The sequence below is a fragment of the Empidonax traillii genome, unplaced genomic scaffold (genome assembly GCF_003031625.1).
Source record: "Empidonax traillii isolate 1590-97213 ecotype Southwest subspecies unplaced genomic scaffold, ASM303162v1 scaffold524:size468641, whole genome shotgun sequence".
In the NCBI taxonomy this organism is placed as follows: Eukaryota; Metazoa; Chordata; class Aves; order Passeriformes; family Tyrannidae; genus Empidonax; species Empidonax traillii.
The window spans coordinates 318,627-337,392 of record NW_020955717.1 but is presented as its reverse complement, the minus strand read 5'-3'; the positions used below and the strand labels follow the sequence as shown (position 1 = coordinate 337,392).

The window sequence follows — 18,766 nt, the reverse complement described above, 5'->3', positions numbered from 1 at the left end:
ACCTTCAAGCAGATATTCTTCAAGCAATTACCTGTCATGGGATATATTATTAAAATAATGTTGACCTCTCTTAGCCAAAAAATGAAAACAAAATTATTTTTCATATTAGACAGGCTTTCATACTGAATAAACAAAAATAATTGCAAAAGTATGTGGTTATAGCACAAAGGAAAATAGAAATATTCTTTGTGACAAGTTCAATAAACAGCACCTTAATCTGTTGAGAAATGGAAGAATACAAATTTGGGAATTCATCTGGCATACTGTAATTTTATTCTGAGAACCTAAAACATTTGCTTTCGTCGAGTACACTCTTGCCCTTAATGGTCACAGTCAATTTAGGAGCAGATTTATGAACACATTTAGTGGCAAAACCTTCCATTCTGGAATATGATCCATCTTCTACTCGCTGGTATAAACTTGAGCCTCTTTTGGGGATGCCATCAGATTTTGTTCATGTTTTTCTGGTAGTCTGGATCAGTTCCTGCTAGGATCTCGTAAGATGCCAGATTGCACAGATGACAGGTTGCCTGCGCTGTCATTGCTTCCGTACTAACAGTGAAAAACTTTTCATCCTGTTGCTAAACCGGGTCAGATTTGCATTAAGCATAGTGCTGTAAATGACCTATATAATTGCATGGTGCATTTTTAATTGTTTTTGGGTTTTTTTTAATTGGAGTGCCTAATATTCATGAGTGCTTTGGTTCAACAAGAAGTGTCAGAATTAGCTGAGGAGCATTGTAACTAGGACTCTTACTGAATAAACACTGAAAAACCTTAATTTAATGTAAATGAATAATTTGCCAAGCTCTTTGTGTATTCATGAGCTGGAGATCTCATTCAGTTAGAGAACCAGTTTTGCCACCTTACACCCCCAATCAGTTTAAGGGTTTTTTTTAGTGAAGGCCAATTCAGTTATCCTTAAACCTTAACTGTATACTAAATACACTAGGGTCAAATCAGCATGTCAGATCATGTCTTTGGTTAGCCCTAGGGACAGAGAGAACCCTCCATAGGAACTCCATCTTTGTCCTTGTTTGGCAGTTATTCAGGTAAGATGGCAAGATCTGCCTGATCTTTTCCTGATCTTTCCCTCTGTTTTCCTCTTAACCAGTTGTGCAGGCCCATGTGTTGAGGTGAAGCCCCACTTCACTTAAACTCCCCTGCCACTGTCCTTAACAAGTAATTAGGTGAAAAATGAGTTGGGGAGTCTCCTTTTGTTGAGACTCAGATTTTCTGCTGAGGTGAAGAGATGTGTCCTTCTCCTTTACCTCTCTGATGGAAGTCAATAATTTAGTCCTGACTATTCTCCAAGTATGAAAATACTGGAAATTCAAAAATTGGATACGTGTTGATGTGAACAGTTGGGCAATACTGGGAGAAAAGAGCTATGGGAGTGAAACAGTACCATTCTCAGAAGACATAGTCACACAGTTTTCTTTCCCTATACCTATATATGTCTATACAGGAACTCATGGAACCAAAGTTTAAATTTCCTTGCAAACGTTTTCTAAGCCCGTCTGTCATTCCAGTTTTCTGCTTCATGGAAAAATGATTTTAGCTGCTATTTTCATAAAGAAATAATGCTTCTTCAATATAGTGTATTAAAAATGTAAGGGAACACTGCCTACTGTTCAGAGACCCTGACTGCTGTAACTAACTGGTGGCCATTTTATTTCTTTCATCTTGGTAAACCTTAAAGCTGTTAATTTGCTTAGTGTTTCACTGATTTTAAGAAGAAAATTAATTTCTCTTTTGTTTTTTAGCTACATTACTTGCTATAAAGTTAAAATATAGTGCATTTCTCACAGTAAGATTTATTTTTCTTGTCTCTCCAAGTTGGATAATGGAGATGAACAAGCAGCCCAGATCAGACGTGAACTAGATGGTCGACTACAATTGGCAGATCAAATGGCAAGGGTAAGTGGTTGCTTTCTTGTACCAAAAACATATCTTCATATGAGGTTGAGTGGGATGACCCATGGTGTGTGCTTCCTGTTTCTGATTCTAAAATTAAGCAGTTCCTTTGAAAACAGTTTGGAAGATGAATTTCTTTCTGCTCTAGAGTCTCTGTGTTAGCAGGAGTAGGGATAAAGCAAACCTTGGTTTTGAAAAGTCATGCTGTGTAATCCTACACTTCCTTCATCAGCAAGTCCAGTTTTCCTCAATTTTTACATTGGGATGGGAAGAAAACATCTTAACAAGAGGAAAGGTCTTTCAAAAACATAGTCTGTCTCACCTGTCTTCTGTGTTGGTTTATTATGATTTGAATGATCCTCACAGGATAAGGTACGGTTTGAAAAACACTCCTAAGGGGTTTTTCTTGCTAGAGAGCCTTGAACCTTGTCCTGTGTTTTTAATTCCTAACTATAAATTACTTTTTATTTCTTTTTTTTTTCTTTTTCAATCTGTACTATACTGACACTGTAATGCTATAATAAGCCAGACCACCAGAGTTGCTGCAGGTATTTTGGGTCACAGTCAACTTGCTTGGTCTTTGTTATTGAAAAAAATCAACTATAGAGGTTTTAATGTAAAACATTTTATGATATGCCTTATAACAGATAAGGAAAAAATTTGTCTGGTTTAGGAGATGTGCCTGTCTTTGCAAACAGTACACTGGGAGCATTTGTTTGTTTCTTATTTATATGTAAAACATAAAACATATATTTTAGAATAATTGATGTTTTTGTTTAATCTTGAATGACATTCTCCCAAGAACCCAATGTTCAATATTCGGAAAACTCTGCATGAAATTGGCTCTGTATGTGTTCATATATGCATTATATTTCTGTATATGTTCCTTTTTTGTTAGAAGCACAATATTTAAATACTGTTATCTAAAAATTGATTTTCAAGTTCTTTCTATTGTTTAAGATAGATTATAATTTAAAATAATCCTGTGTGTAATAACTCAACATTACTTTCAAAATGAATGACCAATTATTAAAAATAGAGGTAAACAATGATAGGAATTTCTTGCCATGATTGTAGTTTAGCAGCTTTGTATTAGAAGCATGAATGTGATTGACTTATTTTTGGTAGCATGGTAACTGGATGAAGTAACAAAATTTTTAGTGGACAGGTCATTTTTTCAATTTTTGAAATATTTGAAGGTAACATTGAAGGTATACTATCAATTACTATGTTTAAAACACTTGTATTAAAAATACCTAATGTGTAGTTCTTCAACCTGGGTTTATGGTTAAATGATTTTGGGGAGTGCATAAGGTTGCATTATTCCTTCTTGTCAAAATTAACTGTATTTAAAGGAGAGGATTAGCCTTCCCATTATTGTTCTGAAGACATAAAATAGATAGACACTGCAATTGTGACTTTTGGTTTTATTTATTGTCTCTTAACTGAAAGCAGATTGGTAAATTAACATGGTATATAATGAGGGAATTTTTTTTTTCCTCCCTAACTTTTAAAATGTATTTTCCAAGGAAAGAAAATTCCCAAAATTTGTAACAAGGGAAATGGAGAACATGTACATAGAAGAGTTGCGGTCTTCAGTGAATTTGCTGATGGCAAATTTGGAAAGTCTGCCAGTGTCTAAAGGTGGGCCAGAATTTAAACTGCAGAAGTTAAAGCGGTCACAGAATTCTGCATTCTTGGACATAGGAGATGAAAATGAAGTTCAGCTGTCAAAGTCTGACGTGGTTCTCTCCTTCACATTAGAGGTAATCACAGATTTCAGAGAAAACTTTTTGATAGTTTAAATTGCTAGAATATCTGTCTTGATGCTTTTTTCTTATTAGTTCTTTCTTGGTAATTTTAAAATTTTATGTTAAAGAAGTAAATTGTGCTGTGTCTTTGGTGATTAGGATTTAGAATACAGCTGTATAATACATGTTCCTCTTGCAGCAGTAGTTTCATTTGGGCCCACACAGCAGTGTTGGCAGTTGAATCTCCCACACAAGTGTAACTTTACATGAATTCCAGTGCATTAAATAGCTAAGTACACTTTTAAACTTAATAATTGACCACTGTTGTTATCAAGAACTCAGTCATAGAATTTTGTAAACAAGTAGCATTTTCTCACTGAAAGCATTTAGAGAATAAACACAGAAATTTCTGCACTTTCCTCAAGAAGCTATATTATGTTTTTTGAGGTTATGCAGGAAGTGTGGCCTGTAGCAATGCAATCCTAATCTATATAGAGCTCAACTGACTTCAAGAGGAAACCACAAATACATTTAATTATTTAGGCATGTCTGATCACAGAATAGAATGGTTTGGTTGGAAAGGACCTCAGAGATCATCTAATTCCAACCTCCCTTCCAGGGACACTTTCCACTAGACCATATTGCTCAAAGTCCCATCCAACCTGGCCTTGAAAATTTCCAGCATTATAACTCAGGTCCAATTCCACAAATGTGCATACCAAGAAATGTTTATCTCTCTGTTAATAATAATAAATTCAAAACATTATCAGAGTGTGCATTGTGTATTTGTTGGTCAGAAGGTGCCGTACTTGTGCTATGCATTTGAAGTGGCTTTAGTTTTTTTAAGACAACAGATAATTATTAAAAAAATTACAGAAAAAAATATTTCAATTGTTTAAGAATTTAAAACAAATAAAATTGGTTTGTCTTTTAAACAATGTTTTTTCTTAAGGGAAATGAGCATGTTTTTTTCATCTGTTGTTAAAAATTCAGATAATTTTTTCCCATGTCACATTAAAGAGATAGAATTAAAAACATATCAAGAATAGATGATGAAAAATTTTGAATTCTTTGTGTAACAGAGAAATTACTTCTCCCACTGTATGCAATTTTAATATTACTAGCTAATAATGTAAAAGCTCAACATCAGCTTTCAAAGAGTAGTAAGATCCATCATTCTATATGCCAAAAAGTATTAGTTCATCAAGCATGTAAAACTAGAGTGCAGGCCTGAGTACTGAAGTATATGAAAAGATGAACTATTTGTAACTCCTATGCTGAATCCCATGTGTCTCCATACATGTGCTGTGTCTGCCTTTAGTGGATTACCAAGGCTGGAATGGTCCATTAACAAAGAGTAGTTCTGAAGTGCTTGAAAAGTACCTGAAAAATTTTGGCAATAATGTTTTCTGTCTTTCAGTTTGCTTGGTGAGGGAAGCCTTCTCTGTGCCTACAGAGAGAACTATTACGTACCCCAAATGATGTGATATTTAGGTGAAAAGTACAGTAAAAGTTTGAAACAATCATTGAAAATTGACAAGAGATATAATTCTTGTTAAATTAGGAACAACTTTGCTTTGTTTATAGCCCTTCCTCTCTCCCATCAGAAATGTAGACTTTTAGGTCTGGTGAACTACCTTTTTTTTAATTATTGTTTTTTTCCTATCACTGATAAAGAGATGTTCTGCAACATAAGTTATCTACAGTTCATCCTGTGAAAGACAAAGAATTATATTAAATTCTCTACATGAGGTAGTTTTTACTAAGACAGATTTTCATCTTAGACATGATATTAACCACGTAAGTTGACTCTCTTGCCAAACAAGTTTCTTGCTCTTGGAAACAAAATCTCAGAAGAGATAAAGGCAAAAGGAAACAATTGAACTAATAACTAATGCAGACTGAAATGTAAAAGATGTAATCTTTTTCTATGCGAATGGCCAAATAAGAAAAGCTGATTGCATTTCCTTGAAAACAGAATACTTCATTTTTTGAAAATGTGAGGTCATATGTGCAGAACTTCACATTTCTTGAATAACACATAAACATATCCATGTCACGCCCTGTGATGGCTCAACTAAACTGTAGGGCGACCAGCAAAATCCCTGCCAAGGGCTGCTGCACAAGCACATGAATGAACATGTCTTACAACAGGGTGAAAGAACTTGATGAAAATTTCTGTATGGGTAGTAAAGTGGCCAAGGTTCATGCTGCCACTGCATGTTGTTATTACGAACAGCAAAAGTTGCTAGTAATATTTATAATGTTCTGGTGGGAGTGGACCTTGTTGACCAAGATCACAGACGCTCCTGAGCATCCCTGCAAGCAACAAGGACTGTTTTTACAAGTTGGATATTTCCTCAAGTATCTTGTTTGCAGAAATTAAAAAATCCAAACAATATAGTAGTAAGAGAAGACTTCCTTGTTTATATTCTTCAGCTGTTAGTTTCAGAAATATACAAACATTTAGGAAACTGTTTGTAAGCTAATGAGCTAATGCAGATTCGATAGTGACAGTTTCCTTTGGAAGGAATGAAATGCAACTTTGTTCTGAAATTCAGAATTTTTACCAAATTAAAATGTACTGTGTAATTAAGTTGAAAACTCAGAAAAAGAAGTATCAACATAAAAGTGAATAAACATGAAGCCTGCATTCATCAACAATGACATACAATTTGTATGTGGAAAGACCATATAGACAGTATCATCTAGAAGGAGCTCTAGTGCAGTCTCTCAGTGATCGCTGATCGCTTTGCTAACTACTTGAATTCCTGGACAACAAAAGATGGGAAAGTGGGTTGACTATGTTATTCTCCCTGAATTACTGTTATTACCTATAAAGCATAATGGGCAGTGTTGATAATTTATGTGTAATATAAAAAAGCTCTAAATTATCAATGACTGTCATCTCACTGTAATATTTACAAACTAGCAATTTTACAAGACATATAACTATTATTAAGGTTCTGAGAGTTTCAAAGGACAAAGGATTTTACAGCTAGGGGCGAAGCTTGGCTTAACTTGCTTGAATGGGAACAAAGTGGCAAATTTGCAAAGTGTTTAATAGCAAAATATTTTAGTAGTTGCTTGCTGACCTAAGAAACCAATTACTCTAATGAGACTAAAAGCAGTTATTACTTCTAGGACTTTTAAAATAAATTAAACAAATAGTCGTTTACAGGTAAGGTTCAGTTGAGGGCAACTTCTCTTGCTGATGGAGTACATTTTTCCTGGTTTCTTCGCATAGGCCCAAATGGAACTGGCAAGAAAAGCATCTTTTCTAAAGCAAGAAGGGGAACCTGACTGTCTACTCAAATCTTCTCTGAATTAGAAACATCTGAAGTGCAAAAATTCCAATAATTTCACACTGTGAAAAACTGTAAGATTTATAAAAAGCAGAGAGCATTTAAAGTAGGTCTGCATTTGGCTTTTCTGAGCTGTAACTGAGTAGTCTAGAGGAGGTGAAAATCTATGGGATCTGCCAAGCTCATAATTTCCCTGGTGATGAAAACTCAGAGCACAACTGGTAGCAGTGCCTTTTTTCCATTTCTCTTCTCCCTCTTCCCCATGTGCATGCTGAACCTGACTGTAAGTACTGCGCTGGGAGAAGGAAAAGATGTATGTAGTGGGGAAAAAAATTACAGGAGCTGATAGCCATGCTCTGACCTGCCTCATGCCAGCACACCGCCAAATTACTTCTGAGATTAAAGGGTTGCAACCTCATGTGACATAGAACCTTTCAAGATGTGATCAGTGTACTTACTTGTTTACACTCTGATTTAGTAACCTATTCATTCTATACAAATTCACTTAGATGACTCATTAAAAGATACATTTCCTCATGTATTAAGATTTAGAATTATATTCAGACATTAATCCCAAACTGCACTATTGGCATTTAAATTATGATTGCAGTGAGTTGTTTTTGATCACTGTCCAAGTAGAAGCAGAGCAAAAATTTCAATTCCTACTGTATGTTCTTGAAAGTGGAAAAAGAACACAAAATCAAAATTCCTCTCTGTTGAAAATTAAAGGAGCGGACTTTGGGACTTCAGGGATATTTTCTTTTTTCTTTTTTTGTACCTATGTGGAGCTTAATACTGCAATAACCACAGTATGTAATTTTTTCTGAAGGATAAACTATTTGCTTTATCTTCCTCAGATTGTTATAATGGAGGTACAAGGTTTAAAGTCAGTCGCTCCAAATCGGATTGTCTACTGCACCATGGAAGTGGAAGGGGGTGAGAAGCTTCAGACAGACCAAGCAGAAGCTTCCAGACCACAGTAAGCCACTCTGCTGTTGCTCCATCCAGTCTCTCTTTCCTTGATTCCATAGGAAAGCTTGTCTGACTGTCTTTACAGGATTTACAATTAACTTAGTGCTAGATTAATATGAAGTTTTTCCTGGGTAGTTATCTTAAATTCTTTCTCAAAAACTAAAATAGAAATAATAGCTATTTATGATGAAGTAAGTACAAAGTGTGAATGCTGTCCAAATGAATGCCATTGAATATATAGGGAAGGAAAAGAACTAGAGACTGCATGGTCCAAAAATACAAACCTTGTGATAGATGTTAGCCTGAGGTGATTTTATGTATTCTAGGTTAATGTGCAGGTGGCCTTGTGGAGTGTAACTTGTACAATTGGTGGGAAATCAATACTCAGTAATCAGTCTTGACAGAACTTGCTCACATGCTGAGCCTATTTCATTTTAAATTGTAGGATCCACTACTTTCAATTAAGTTTTGATTGAAGCAGTCAGTATACTGACTTGGAGGGGGATAACATCATGCCATCTGAACCAGTTAGAGTGGCAGAGAGGAAGAAATTAAATTGTTTGATTTGTTTGACCTGCACACTGTCTTCAGACACTTTTCTCTCTGTTAAAATGTCATTTGGAATCTTTTGTAGATAACTTTCCAGACAGCATGTTGGGGTTTTACTGGCACCATAGTGTGCCTTGTGAAAAACAATTTAAAAATTGCAGTTGTTACAATATCTGCTAAAACAACTTCTATGGAATTGGAGTTGCAGTTTCTATTCTGTTTGGACCACAAAGACAGACTTTTGTTAGGTAAAATTGTAGGCACATTATATCTGTCTCTTCTGGGTTTGGAAGTAGGAGGAGATCTAATTTGGTGGTCTTTCTCCTAGCTGCAGCAAATTTCCTTGGCAAGTAAGCCAGAAGCTTACTCCAGTAACATATTCAAACAGCTTTACAGAACACTAAATATGTGGGAAAAGACGTAAAATTCATTTGTCACAGTCCATGGCTGTGTTCCTTCTCCCAGGCATAGGAATACTTATTCCTATAATTTGCATGTACTACTTTCTAGAAGGAATGAGAGTGCAAAAGACACACAGAGGTATGCGTTGAAGCAAGGTCATAAGTGGGTATGCAAGATCATCTGCTCATTTTTGGACCTGTTTGGGCGTTCGCTGATGGCTCAGGGTCCCATGAGAGTCACAAGGCTTTCTCACGGAGGACGTCTCCAAACTGTCCTTTGTCTTCAAATCAGAGTTGCTTTCTTAACAGTTTACTGCAACAAGTGCCTATAGCCTTTGCCTGCCGTCACAGCCAAGGTTCTTGCTCTTCTGATAGTGTATCTCTCTTTTTCCTCACCTTTGAACTTGCTAGGGTCTATTTTAAATGCTTAATTAACCTCTGATGTCATTGGTGTGGGTCTTCAAATCTCCCTAAGTCACCTAGAATATGTAATTTTTTGAATTTTGGGCACATATATTGTCCTTCCAGAAAACAGTCTGTAGATATTAAGGGTTTTGTTTCTCTCTAGCTGTTCCAGATATAGTGAACAAAACATGATAGGGATAGTTGACAGTTAGTTCATGGTTTACTTTTTATATACTGAGGGCTGCAGGTGAAGATTGTAAAATCAATCAGAAGGTATATATCCTGTATAGAGGCATAAAGTAAAAGTTAATAACAGATTAGTTGATTTTCCTACCTGTCAAAGTAGAAGCTTTGTGGAAAAGGAAGGTTCATAAAATATGGAGTCAATACAAGAACAATTGAAGTATTTCTAGGAAAAAGTGCAATGTTAGGACCTACTCCAAGCTTGTAAACTAATTTAACAGATTTCAGCTGTGAGTTGACTGAATATGGGAGGAAGACAGATTATGGGGTATTCGATATAAGTTATGTATATGAACCAAATTCGTATGGATTTGGATGGAAAAAATTATGCATCTTTAGGAGGTGAATTTTTGAGAGATGCTCTAAACTGTTCACTAGAAGGACAGGAATGGGAGTTACTGGTGCTGTTGACCTGCTGTTCTATAAAACAGTCTAAGCTGAAGGGATGCAGCTTATAGAGCTCTGAAATCTATCCCGTTCTTGTGCTCTTCTGAGTTGTACTGTTTTCCATTCCTGGCAAGAGGTATTAGGAGACATTGGCATACAGTATGATTATGGGCATATAGAGACATTTAGTTTGTGAGCGCATATAGAGATGTCATTTGAGGCAATGGAGGAGGATATTAAATTAGACAAGCATGAAATTGTCAAATTATGGGCAAAGAGTAAGAAGATGGAGAAAGCTGGCTATGGAATGGGACATTCTTTCTTCTACAGTTTAATTTTTCTATTAGAGCCAAATCAGGTTTTCTTGGCAGTAGCAATATTGCTTTTATTGATTTTATTGAGGCAACAAGAGGGCTTGGCAGCATTTAATCAAATAATACGCTGGTAGAAGAGAACCTAGGAACTACTGATACAGTCAGGAGGAGTGCCTAGGTTTCAGAAGTCTTAAAGCATCTCTTTTTTTCTCTTCCCCATCCCAGGCTGTGTCCAGTTCTTCTAAGATCTTTCTTAGTTTTATGATCAACACGTTCTTTGCCCCACGCAGTCATCTGCCTGCTGTTGCACACCTGTTTCTTCCAGCATTCATCACTATTCTCCAATAGGGACCTGCCAGGGTGATGGGGAGGATCAGTTCTTGGGTGAAGGGTTAGATGTTCTTCAGGAAAGAGAAGGTATAGGAAGAGTTGGAAACAGAAGTGACTTTCTGCTATTGTTGATGCTAGTGATGATACTACTACTGGGAAGAGAGTTGCTTCCTTTCCACCTTGGCCCTTTGGCAGGAGTAGGCAAAGTATGTGTGTAGAGGCCAGTGACCGGCTGGGCAAGCACAGCCAGTCCATCTCTTTTCTGATACAGAAGAACCAAGCTGTTGGGGGCCTTGGCTACTGCCTGCTTTGTCTGCTGCTGCAGCTGGCTCCTTTCTGGTATAATTTTTGATACTCTCCTTCTGATATGGAGGAAAAGTATCAGTGAGGCTGGAGGAGATCATAACTTCAGATTTTATGTGGGACATACAGCTAGAGAAGGGTACCAAAGCTCTCTTGCTAGGCGTAGAATGAGAGAGTGATGAAAAGTGAATGATTACCACCAGCCTGCTGTGGGAGAATGCTGGCAAGGGCTCCAAATCATGCGCTTGTCACACACATTTTTCTGTAGTCAGTTTATCATTTGGAACTGGTAGCTACATTTGTGGAAAAAAGGCACATATTATATAAATAAGAAATTATTTATGCCTATTTTTTCATTGGCAAAACATCCATGTATGCAGTGCAATTCTACTATTCAGTCAGAAGTTTCAAAAGCTTTGACAGTGAAAAGAAGAAAATGAGATACTCAAATGAATGTTTCAAAATGTAAGCCAGTGTCATCTTATAGGAGAGATTAATGGAAGCATGAGTCAAGTGCAGAATTAATTCACAATTTGCTATTCCAAAATGCTGAATATTTTCTCTATTGCTTTTATGGATCTTTATAAGTATTACTCTAAATCCATAACTACCTGTCTTGGTTTAAAGATAAATATTGGGGCAGGAACTCCAATAAAATGAACACCCTCCTCTTTTATTCCCCCCTAATACAGAGAGACAAAAATAATGCAAGGAGGTTATAAGTGAAAAAATACCAGTTTACTAAGAAGGAAAAACAACAGTGCCACAAAGAAACAAGGGAAACAACTTACCCACAAAAAAAGGGGAATGCACTTGATCACATAGTCCTCCGGGAAAAAAGCAGAAAGAGAATGGTGGAGTGTCCTCTCTGTCAACCACTCCCATCTGCCCATATAAAGAAAAGAATGCAGGATATCACAGAATATGATAAATTGGAAGGGACCCACAAGGATCATCAAGTCCAACTCCTGACCCCACACAAGAGTCACACTGTGTGCCTGAGAGTATCATCCAAATGCCTCTTGAACTCCATCAGGCTTGGTGCTGTGACCGCGTCCCCAGGGAAGCCTGTTCCAGCACCCAACCATTATCTGGGTGAAGAACCTTTTTGTAACACCCAGCCTATACCTCCTCTTACACAACTTCAGGTCATTCCCTTGGGTCCTGTCACTGGTCACCACAGAGAAGAGACCAAAAACCCAGGAAAACTGTTTTTATCAAAGGGAATTACACTACTAAACTGGCCACTCCACATCACCTGGTTAACAGGTTCAGGTCTAAACTGCAGCAGTGGTGTTTGTTTGGAGTCTCTTTGTTCCCTGCCACCTGTTGCCCCAGCATGGTGTGTTGGCCCGCTTGCCTTGGCTTGGCTGAGGAGTGGCCACAGGGGCTCCTGGTACGGGCAGCGGTTCCGCGTGGCAAGCGGGTGTCAGCGGGGCAGCTGTCTGGCCACGAGCGAGCAGTGGTCAAGTGATGAGGCTGGAGCTCCCGGCTCTGCTGCTGTCCCAGCGAGGTAGGGACAGTTATCAGCAGCGGCTGAGACCCCGGAACAACTCCTATCCTTGGCAAACCTCTCTCTTCAACTCCCTGCGCCGGTGGGCAAAGTGACCCCTTCAGATGATGCAGTGGTGTGAATATTCATCGCTACAACCCCTTCCCCTGGCTTGTAACCATAACAATGCCACCATAGGAGTAATAAGGAAAGAAAGAATGTCCTTTCAGAAAAGGGAGGTGGCTTGGTTAGAGTTCCTAGAAAGAGAGCATAGTATCTTTTTTTTATGATAAATATTTTCTGTTTTTTTAATGCTTTGAACCCCTGTCTGCTTTCTCTCTCTTTAAATAACAATTTTGTGTCTTTATATTGAAGTGCTTACTTTTCTTCTTTAGCAAGCTAAATAAAGTACTGCTTATATGTATGCATATTAATGAGTAACTAATGGTCATTCTAAAATGCAAATGCTATGGAACAATGTAGTTTTACTGAGCTTATGTCTTGAATAATTTTACAAACAGATCAGTTACACAGCTTCACACACAAACCCTATAAAATTTTTATTAGTTCCTGTGAAATGTTTCTTTATTCCTTCCAACTGTTTCCTGCCTTTTAGCCCTGCTGAAAATCCCTCCAACATAGCCTGTGACCTTTTCTTAGAGAGATCAGTAAGGAGAGCCCTCAGAGGGCCCCTTCAGTTGTGTGAAGCTTTGCATAACTTTGTTGCTGTGACGCCACAGGGGGTCATCTGGAAAAATCCAGTTCTAATTTCATTTTTCAAATGTTACTGATGTGACTTTGTTTTTAATCTTGTGGAGTCTGATGTTGACGTGTTTTCTTATCATTGATTTTTATTCATCCTGAATATTAAAACAGTTTGATTTCTTGACAGTGTCATGTTTTAGGTGTGTATAATCATGCCTAAAGATAAAAGGAATATGGTATCTTTTAGCATTACAAGTGACATTTTCTTGTCACATATTTAGGCAATAGGAAAAGATCATATCTTACATGAAGAGAAAATTTTAATAAAGTCAAGATATTCTTCATATTTTGTTGCCAGTAATTGCATAATCTTATTAAAAGGGCTATTGTATATCAGAAGTATGTGAAGAATATATGATTAAATCTGACTAGAGGAGGCAGGGAACCTCCGTCAGTAATGCACAAAAAAAGTAAATGCTGCTCACATTATTTTTATGCCATATATTTCACCATAGTTAATTCCATAAAATATTTGAAGTATGAGAACTTGAGGATACATACCTAAAGATTACACAACAAAACTTTCATAGAGCAGTTTAAAAACAGGAAAAGGAAAAAAAGTCATAATTTCTAAAATTTAAAACTTCCTTAAGTCACATATTCACTCATGAAAAAAAAAATACTTGTTTTTTAATAGGACGTTTTGAGGATGTGGCCTTAGATGACATGTCTGAAGGGAAAAAGGATAGACAAAATTTATAATCTGTGACAATCATGTTCCAAACATCAGATAGTTTTATTTCTTCGTCATAATCCCTGCAACTTTCTAATTTTTATTTTTGATCAAGGGAAACAAAAAGATAATAATACTTAAAACTATCACCCAACTTTCAATTGCATTACAGAGATGTACAGTATGTAAGGAAAGAGAAGGCCCAACTACTGTTCTGTGTCTGCATAAATGAAACTTATTTTGGTCAGTAGTAATTCAATTATACTGTTAATTTTCTGTAATCATTCCTTGTATTGTTTACATGTGTACGAATCCACGTTCTTGCTGTTGCACAGGAGAAAAAGTAGAATAAAAAAGTTGTACCTGCCTCATACTGCTTTGATTCTTAAGTAGAAAATTAATAGAATAAACACAGGAAGAAAGGAGAGACAGAAAAAGAAGTTTTGGCTGATCAGAGAGGGAGTAATCAAACTCTTCTGTTCCTAGCAAGCCAACCAGCTCTCCTTACAGTGAGGGTTTTTTTCTGTTCTTTCTCTGTGTGCTTTTTTTTATTGAAATGATATATCTTCACGTGGGATTTTTTACACAGGGATAATGAGATCACAATTTCATAGTGCCTGATTTTACTGTGCTTAGCTTGCTGTTCATATGCTTCCTATTGCATCTTCTGAGGATAAATTCTCTTCAGGATTTAGCTTTTTGATCAGGGTCTTTTACTTGATGGATTTCACATGTTCTTTTGACTGTTACCTCTGAAAATTTTTTACTTGCAGATAAGTGCAGTGAAATCCAGTGTTGATCTCACAGAGGATAACAAAGTAGAATTGCTCATCCTACTTTTGGCATACAGACTTATTTTCTTTAAAACTTAAATACATTTCATGCAACATTTACAAAAGTGAGTTTATACATTAAAGAACCTCTGTACAAGATTGTTTCTACAGGCTAAAGCTTGAGCAATGTAATTATGCTGTTCACACAATGCTGAAAACTTGGTGAAGGCGAGCATGTTCCTTTAATAGTATTTTGGAATTTTAGGGTGACGAGTGGGGATCATGACAAGAAAGAAAGTACATCTGCTTTCATAAACTAGGTTTGATTGAGTAGCATAATGACTATTATAATTTTCTCTAGGATTCATCTTTCCAAAGGATAAATTCCATCATGGCTTTTATCTTGTCATAGGTCAGTACATGTTTCTTTTTTTGGTGCAATTCACCAAATAGGGTGGAACAAACTACCTTTCAAACGACTAGGTGCTACGATGAAATATATATGTTGGTCCAGTATCCAGCTGTTAAGGGGAAAAAAGAAACTGACAGTAGGAAATCATCTGATATTTTCTTGGTTCTGCAAAGGAAATGATAGAGAAGAAACAAAATATACATTTGTCGCAGCCTGCGTTCTGGATTAACGATGGAAGAGTTTCACAAAAGGAATATGGATTCTGCTGAAAATATACATGACAGTTTTATTCAGTTATTCATGATGCCTTGGTGCTATGTTCTCTCATTGATTACTACTTTATATTGTCTAAGAAATTTTTCATCTCTCTTATTGCAGAGAAATATGAGTTACATACAGGCTTTAAATATTAAAAGAGGTTTGAAGCTCCACTGTATAATAATCTGAGAAACCTGATTTTATCTGGCCTTCATCTGCACAGGGTTTGAACTAGATGACATCCAGAGGTTCCTTTCAGCCTAAATTTTATGCTGATTCTATGATTAACTCCCAGAATTATCTATATAAGGGACTTTTGACAACTGGCAATGTTAAAAGGGAATATTCAGTTTTCAGATAAAGATAAGCATGGTGTGGAAGGAATTGGGATGAGACAAGATAATTAAGGTTGGTTGTATTCTCTGCTCTATTTGGATAGTTAACAATAAACATAATCCTTCTGTCATCAAGGCATATATTAGGGTGTATAATCTATATACCCTATACAATACATAGAGAGAGTGTTAAGGCTCCTCATCTAGTGGCACTACTGAAAAGAATAGCTGTTTTGGGGTACTTGTCTTCTTTTAAAACGTAAAATGGCATTACATGTCTCTTTCAAGACTGATACCAGTTTTATTTCGTAGTGCATTTTTGGAAATATTTGGTTTTGAAGCTGCATGTCCCACTCTTATTCCTTTCACTATAAAGTCATGCCTTGGAGAAAGACTGTTTACATGCTCCTTAATGTACATGATGTATCTGTTTCCGTTCTCATTCCCATCTGATCCACAGCAAATGGAACTAAAATTTTTCAGACAGATATAATAATTCTCTAACATTATGTTAGAGCATCTATGGATGTGTGATCCAGCTTAAAACTGGAAGGCATTTGGCTAGGAATAGCATGGTGTGGAGTCAAAGCTAATTAAATCTTGCTTATAAGAAAAATGTTTTGGATCAGATTAAGCCTCATACTAATATAGCTACCTGGGTATAGCTACCAATTTCTGGCTGGGTTGAAGTGAAGGCAAAGGCAGCCTGTAAAGTAGCACCTAGAGGGATGGCGGTCTGTCAAAAGAAAAAAGGTGGAATTAAAAAGGACTGCGTCAAATTTTACCCCGTCTCCTCCTGGAATACTCTGGTAGAGTGGATTTGAAATTTGTCATTCAAAGTGGTCTGCACCTGCCTTAGATTTGGAAAATTTAATTTTTGTTTATGGGCAATAGTTGACCTGAAAACAATTGCTTTGGATTTCTGTTAAATTTTTATATTATCAGAATGTCCTGTTTTACTTTTTCAAACTATACTATTCTTGTATCTTGGTTTGAAGAGACCTTTCAAAAATTTGCTTATATTCATTGTAAACAATATGATACAAGTACATTCAATTAATTTCTAAACATTTTACTAGATACATTGTTTGAATTGGAACAGATTTTACAGTTTTATTAGTTTTGGTTTGTTGTTTGTGGTAAAGAGAAAACTTGAGGAAAAGGTTTTGAAAGAAAGAAGTTTTTGCTTTTGAATTGTGTTCGAGGCTATGAGTACTGTGTACATGTCAAATGCTCATGACATTCAAAAAACTGCTTTTCACCACACCATGGGCAGACTGTTCTCTGCCGCCACTGTGTTACTATGTGCATTGATCCTCAGAGGTGTCAAGAGGTCCAGTACTTTTAGAATACCGAATAGTCCACCGAACAGATGAAGAAATAAATATTTATAGATCTTGAAACTTCTTAACAACTACGTATCATTTCAGGTACGACTCTACAGGTTAATGTGCCTATTTGAAAACAATACCAGCAGATTGAGTGTAGGAGGACAGCAAAAACAAAGGCAGAATCATGTGGACAGCTGATAACAGTAGAAATCAGAAAGAGTAGTAAAAGGGGTTTCAGAATAAAACATACCAGTTGTTGTGATGGCAACTGGAATACTGAAATTTTCTGATTTGATTCCTTGGTCTTCCCTGATAGACTCTTCAGGCTCAGGTGGGTCAGTCTGTTTTGAGATTTGTTTTGCCCCATCTTCTGACTGAAGTGACAACATCTACCTGCTTCATCAAAGTATTGTGTATAGAAAAATACAACATTTTGAAGGTTTAAAGTGGCGCACAAATACTAAGTAACATGAAATAAATAGGATTTGCAACTTTTAACAATGTGCAGATGAATTTATAATTATCTTTTTCAAGCTAAATGTGAAATAAATATGCATGTAGAAATATCAAGAGCATAAGTCACCATATCTTGCCTTTGTGTCCATCAGCAGTCTCTAACTGAAACTTGATGGGATCCTGGAGTTAATGTTTATTGAATTCTTCACATAATATGTATCAGTGGTTCCTAGTGCCTGGCAGTGTGTCAGTCTAGCTACATACCAATGAAAATCTTCACCCTGGCTTATCTTGGTTGCCTGTATTGAAAGTGAGATGGAAAAAGAAGACTAAGTAATAATTTATTTATACTGTTTGTGTTTGTGATGACAATGCTTGTCATAATATCATTCAGTATTGTTAGAGTGCACTTTTCTCATTTTCAGTGTAGGAAGCCTAAATGAGTGTTTTTACTTAGTTGCTTATTATGCATTGAACCCCTCTTCTGGTTTGCCTTTCCAGTTTCTATTAGACACTTTTTTAATTTAAAGAAAAACCAGTCACAGATTTGTTGTATCTCTTTTACAAGCAATTTTTATCCATTGATAATTATTATTTTTAAAAATAAATACATGATTGTGTCTAGCTCATTATTAACTCTGTGATAAATAGTAATTTTGAGTTCTGTTAACACCTTTTTTTAAAACAGTTGTTATTTTACCAAAAGTAAATCCTGAAAAAGCCTGCATATGATCAGATTATTGTTTCTTTCTTTCCTTTCGTATTAGTCTAGTTGTGTAAAGGAGCTTTAAAATATAGCATATCCATCAAAACACTCTATCTTTCCTGTTGCTGAAGTAAGGATCCAATTTTTTCTTGATAAAAAAGTTCCAAGAAGGGATTCCCATTGTTTCATATCAATCACCCTGAAACCCCTTAATTTTTCTGCTGAATCCAGAGAAAAAGAAAAAAAACCACCCCAATATTTACTCTTTTTTATTGACTATATTAGATAGTGACTCAACAATGCATTCAGAAATGAAATGACAAGCTACTTAGCTACAGGTCCTGACCACCCAACTTTTTTATAAGGGAAGGACTGAAGAGTGGTTTGTTAGTCTGCATTTCAGACCACAAGTGTGCCAAGTCTGAAGTGCCCATGTAGATGGAAATAAATATTAAATGGTAAAAGAGAGTAGTGTAGATTCTTCTTAGGTGGAATCAAAGGTGACCCTTAAAGGCAATTGCATGACTTTCCATCCTTATGCCAAGACTTATCTTTTTTCTGTACTTTTCCTCCCTCCTGTCATCCATCTCTGTAAAACAAATTATCTTTCTCATACCTATATTTGATAGTTTTAGGATGACTTTTATGGAAACCTCAGGGTTAAACCCATTACTATTGTCATGCTCCT

At 36.3% G+C, this 18,766-nt stretch overlaps 1 protein-coding gene across 15 annotated transcripts in view; it reads left to right on the top strand.

The window, feature by feature from the left end:
- The window catches only part of CADPS2 (calcium dependent secretion activator 2), a 292,864-nt gene that overhangs the window by 119,169 nt on the left and 154,929 nt on the right, over positions 1–18,766 (top strand). For all 15 annotated transcript variants that reach the window (XM_027897001.1, XM_027896994.1, XM_027896999.1 and 12 more), the window contains exons 4-6: positions 1,840–1,920; positions 3,447–3,683; positions 7,831–7,952. In XM_027897001.1, coding sequence (XP_027752802.1) covers positions 1,840–1,920; positions 3,447–3,683; positions 7,831–7,952 — 440 coding nt within the window. The remainder of the gene's footprint in view (positions 1–1,839; positions 1,921–3,446; positions 3,684–7,830; positions 7,953–18,766) is intronic.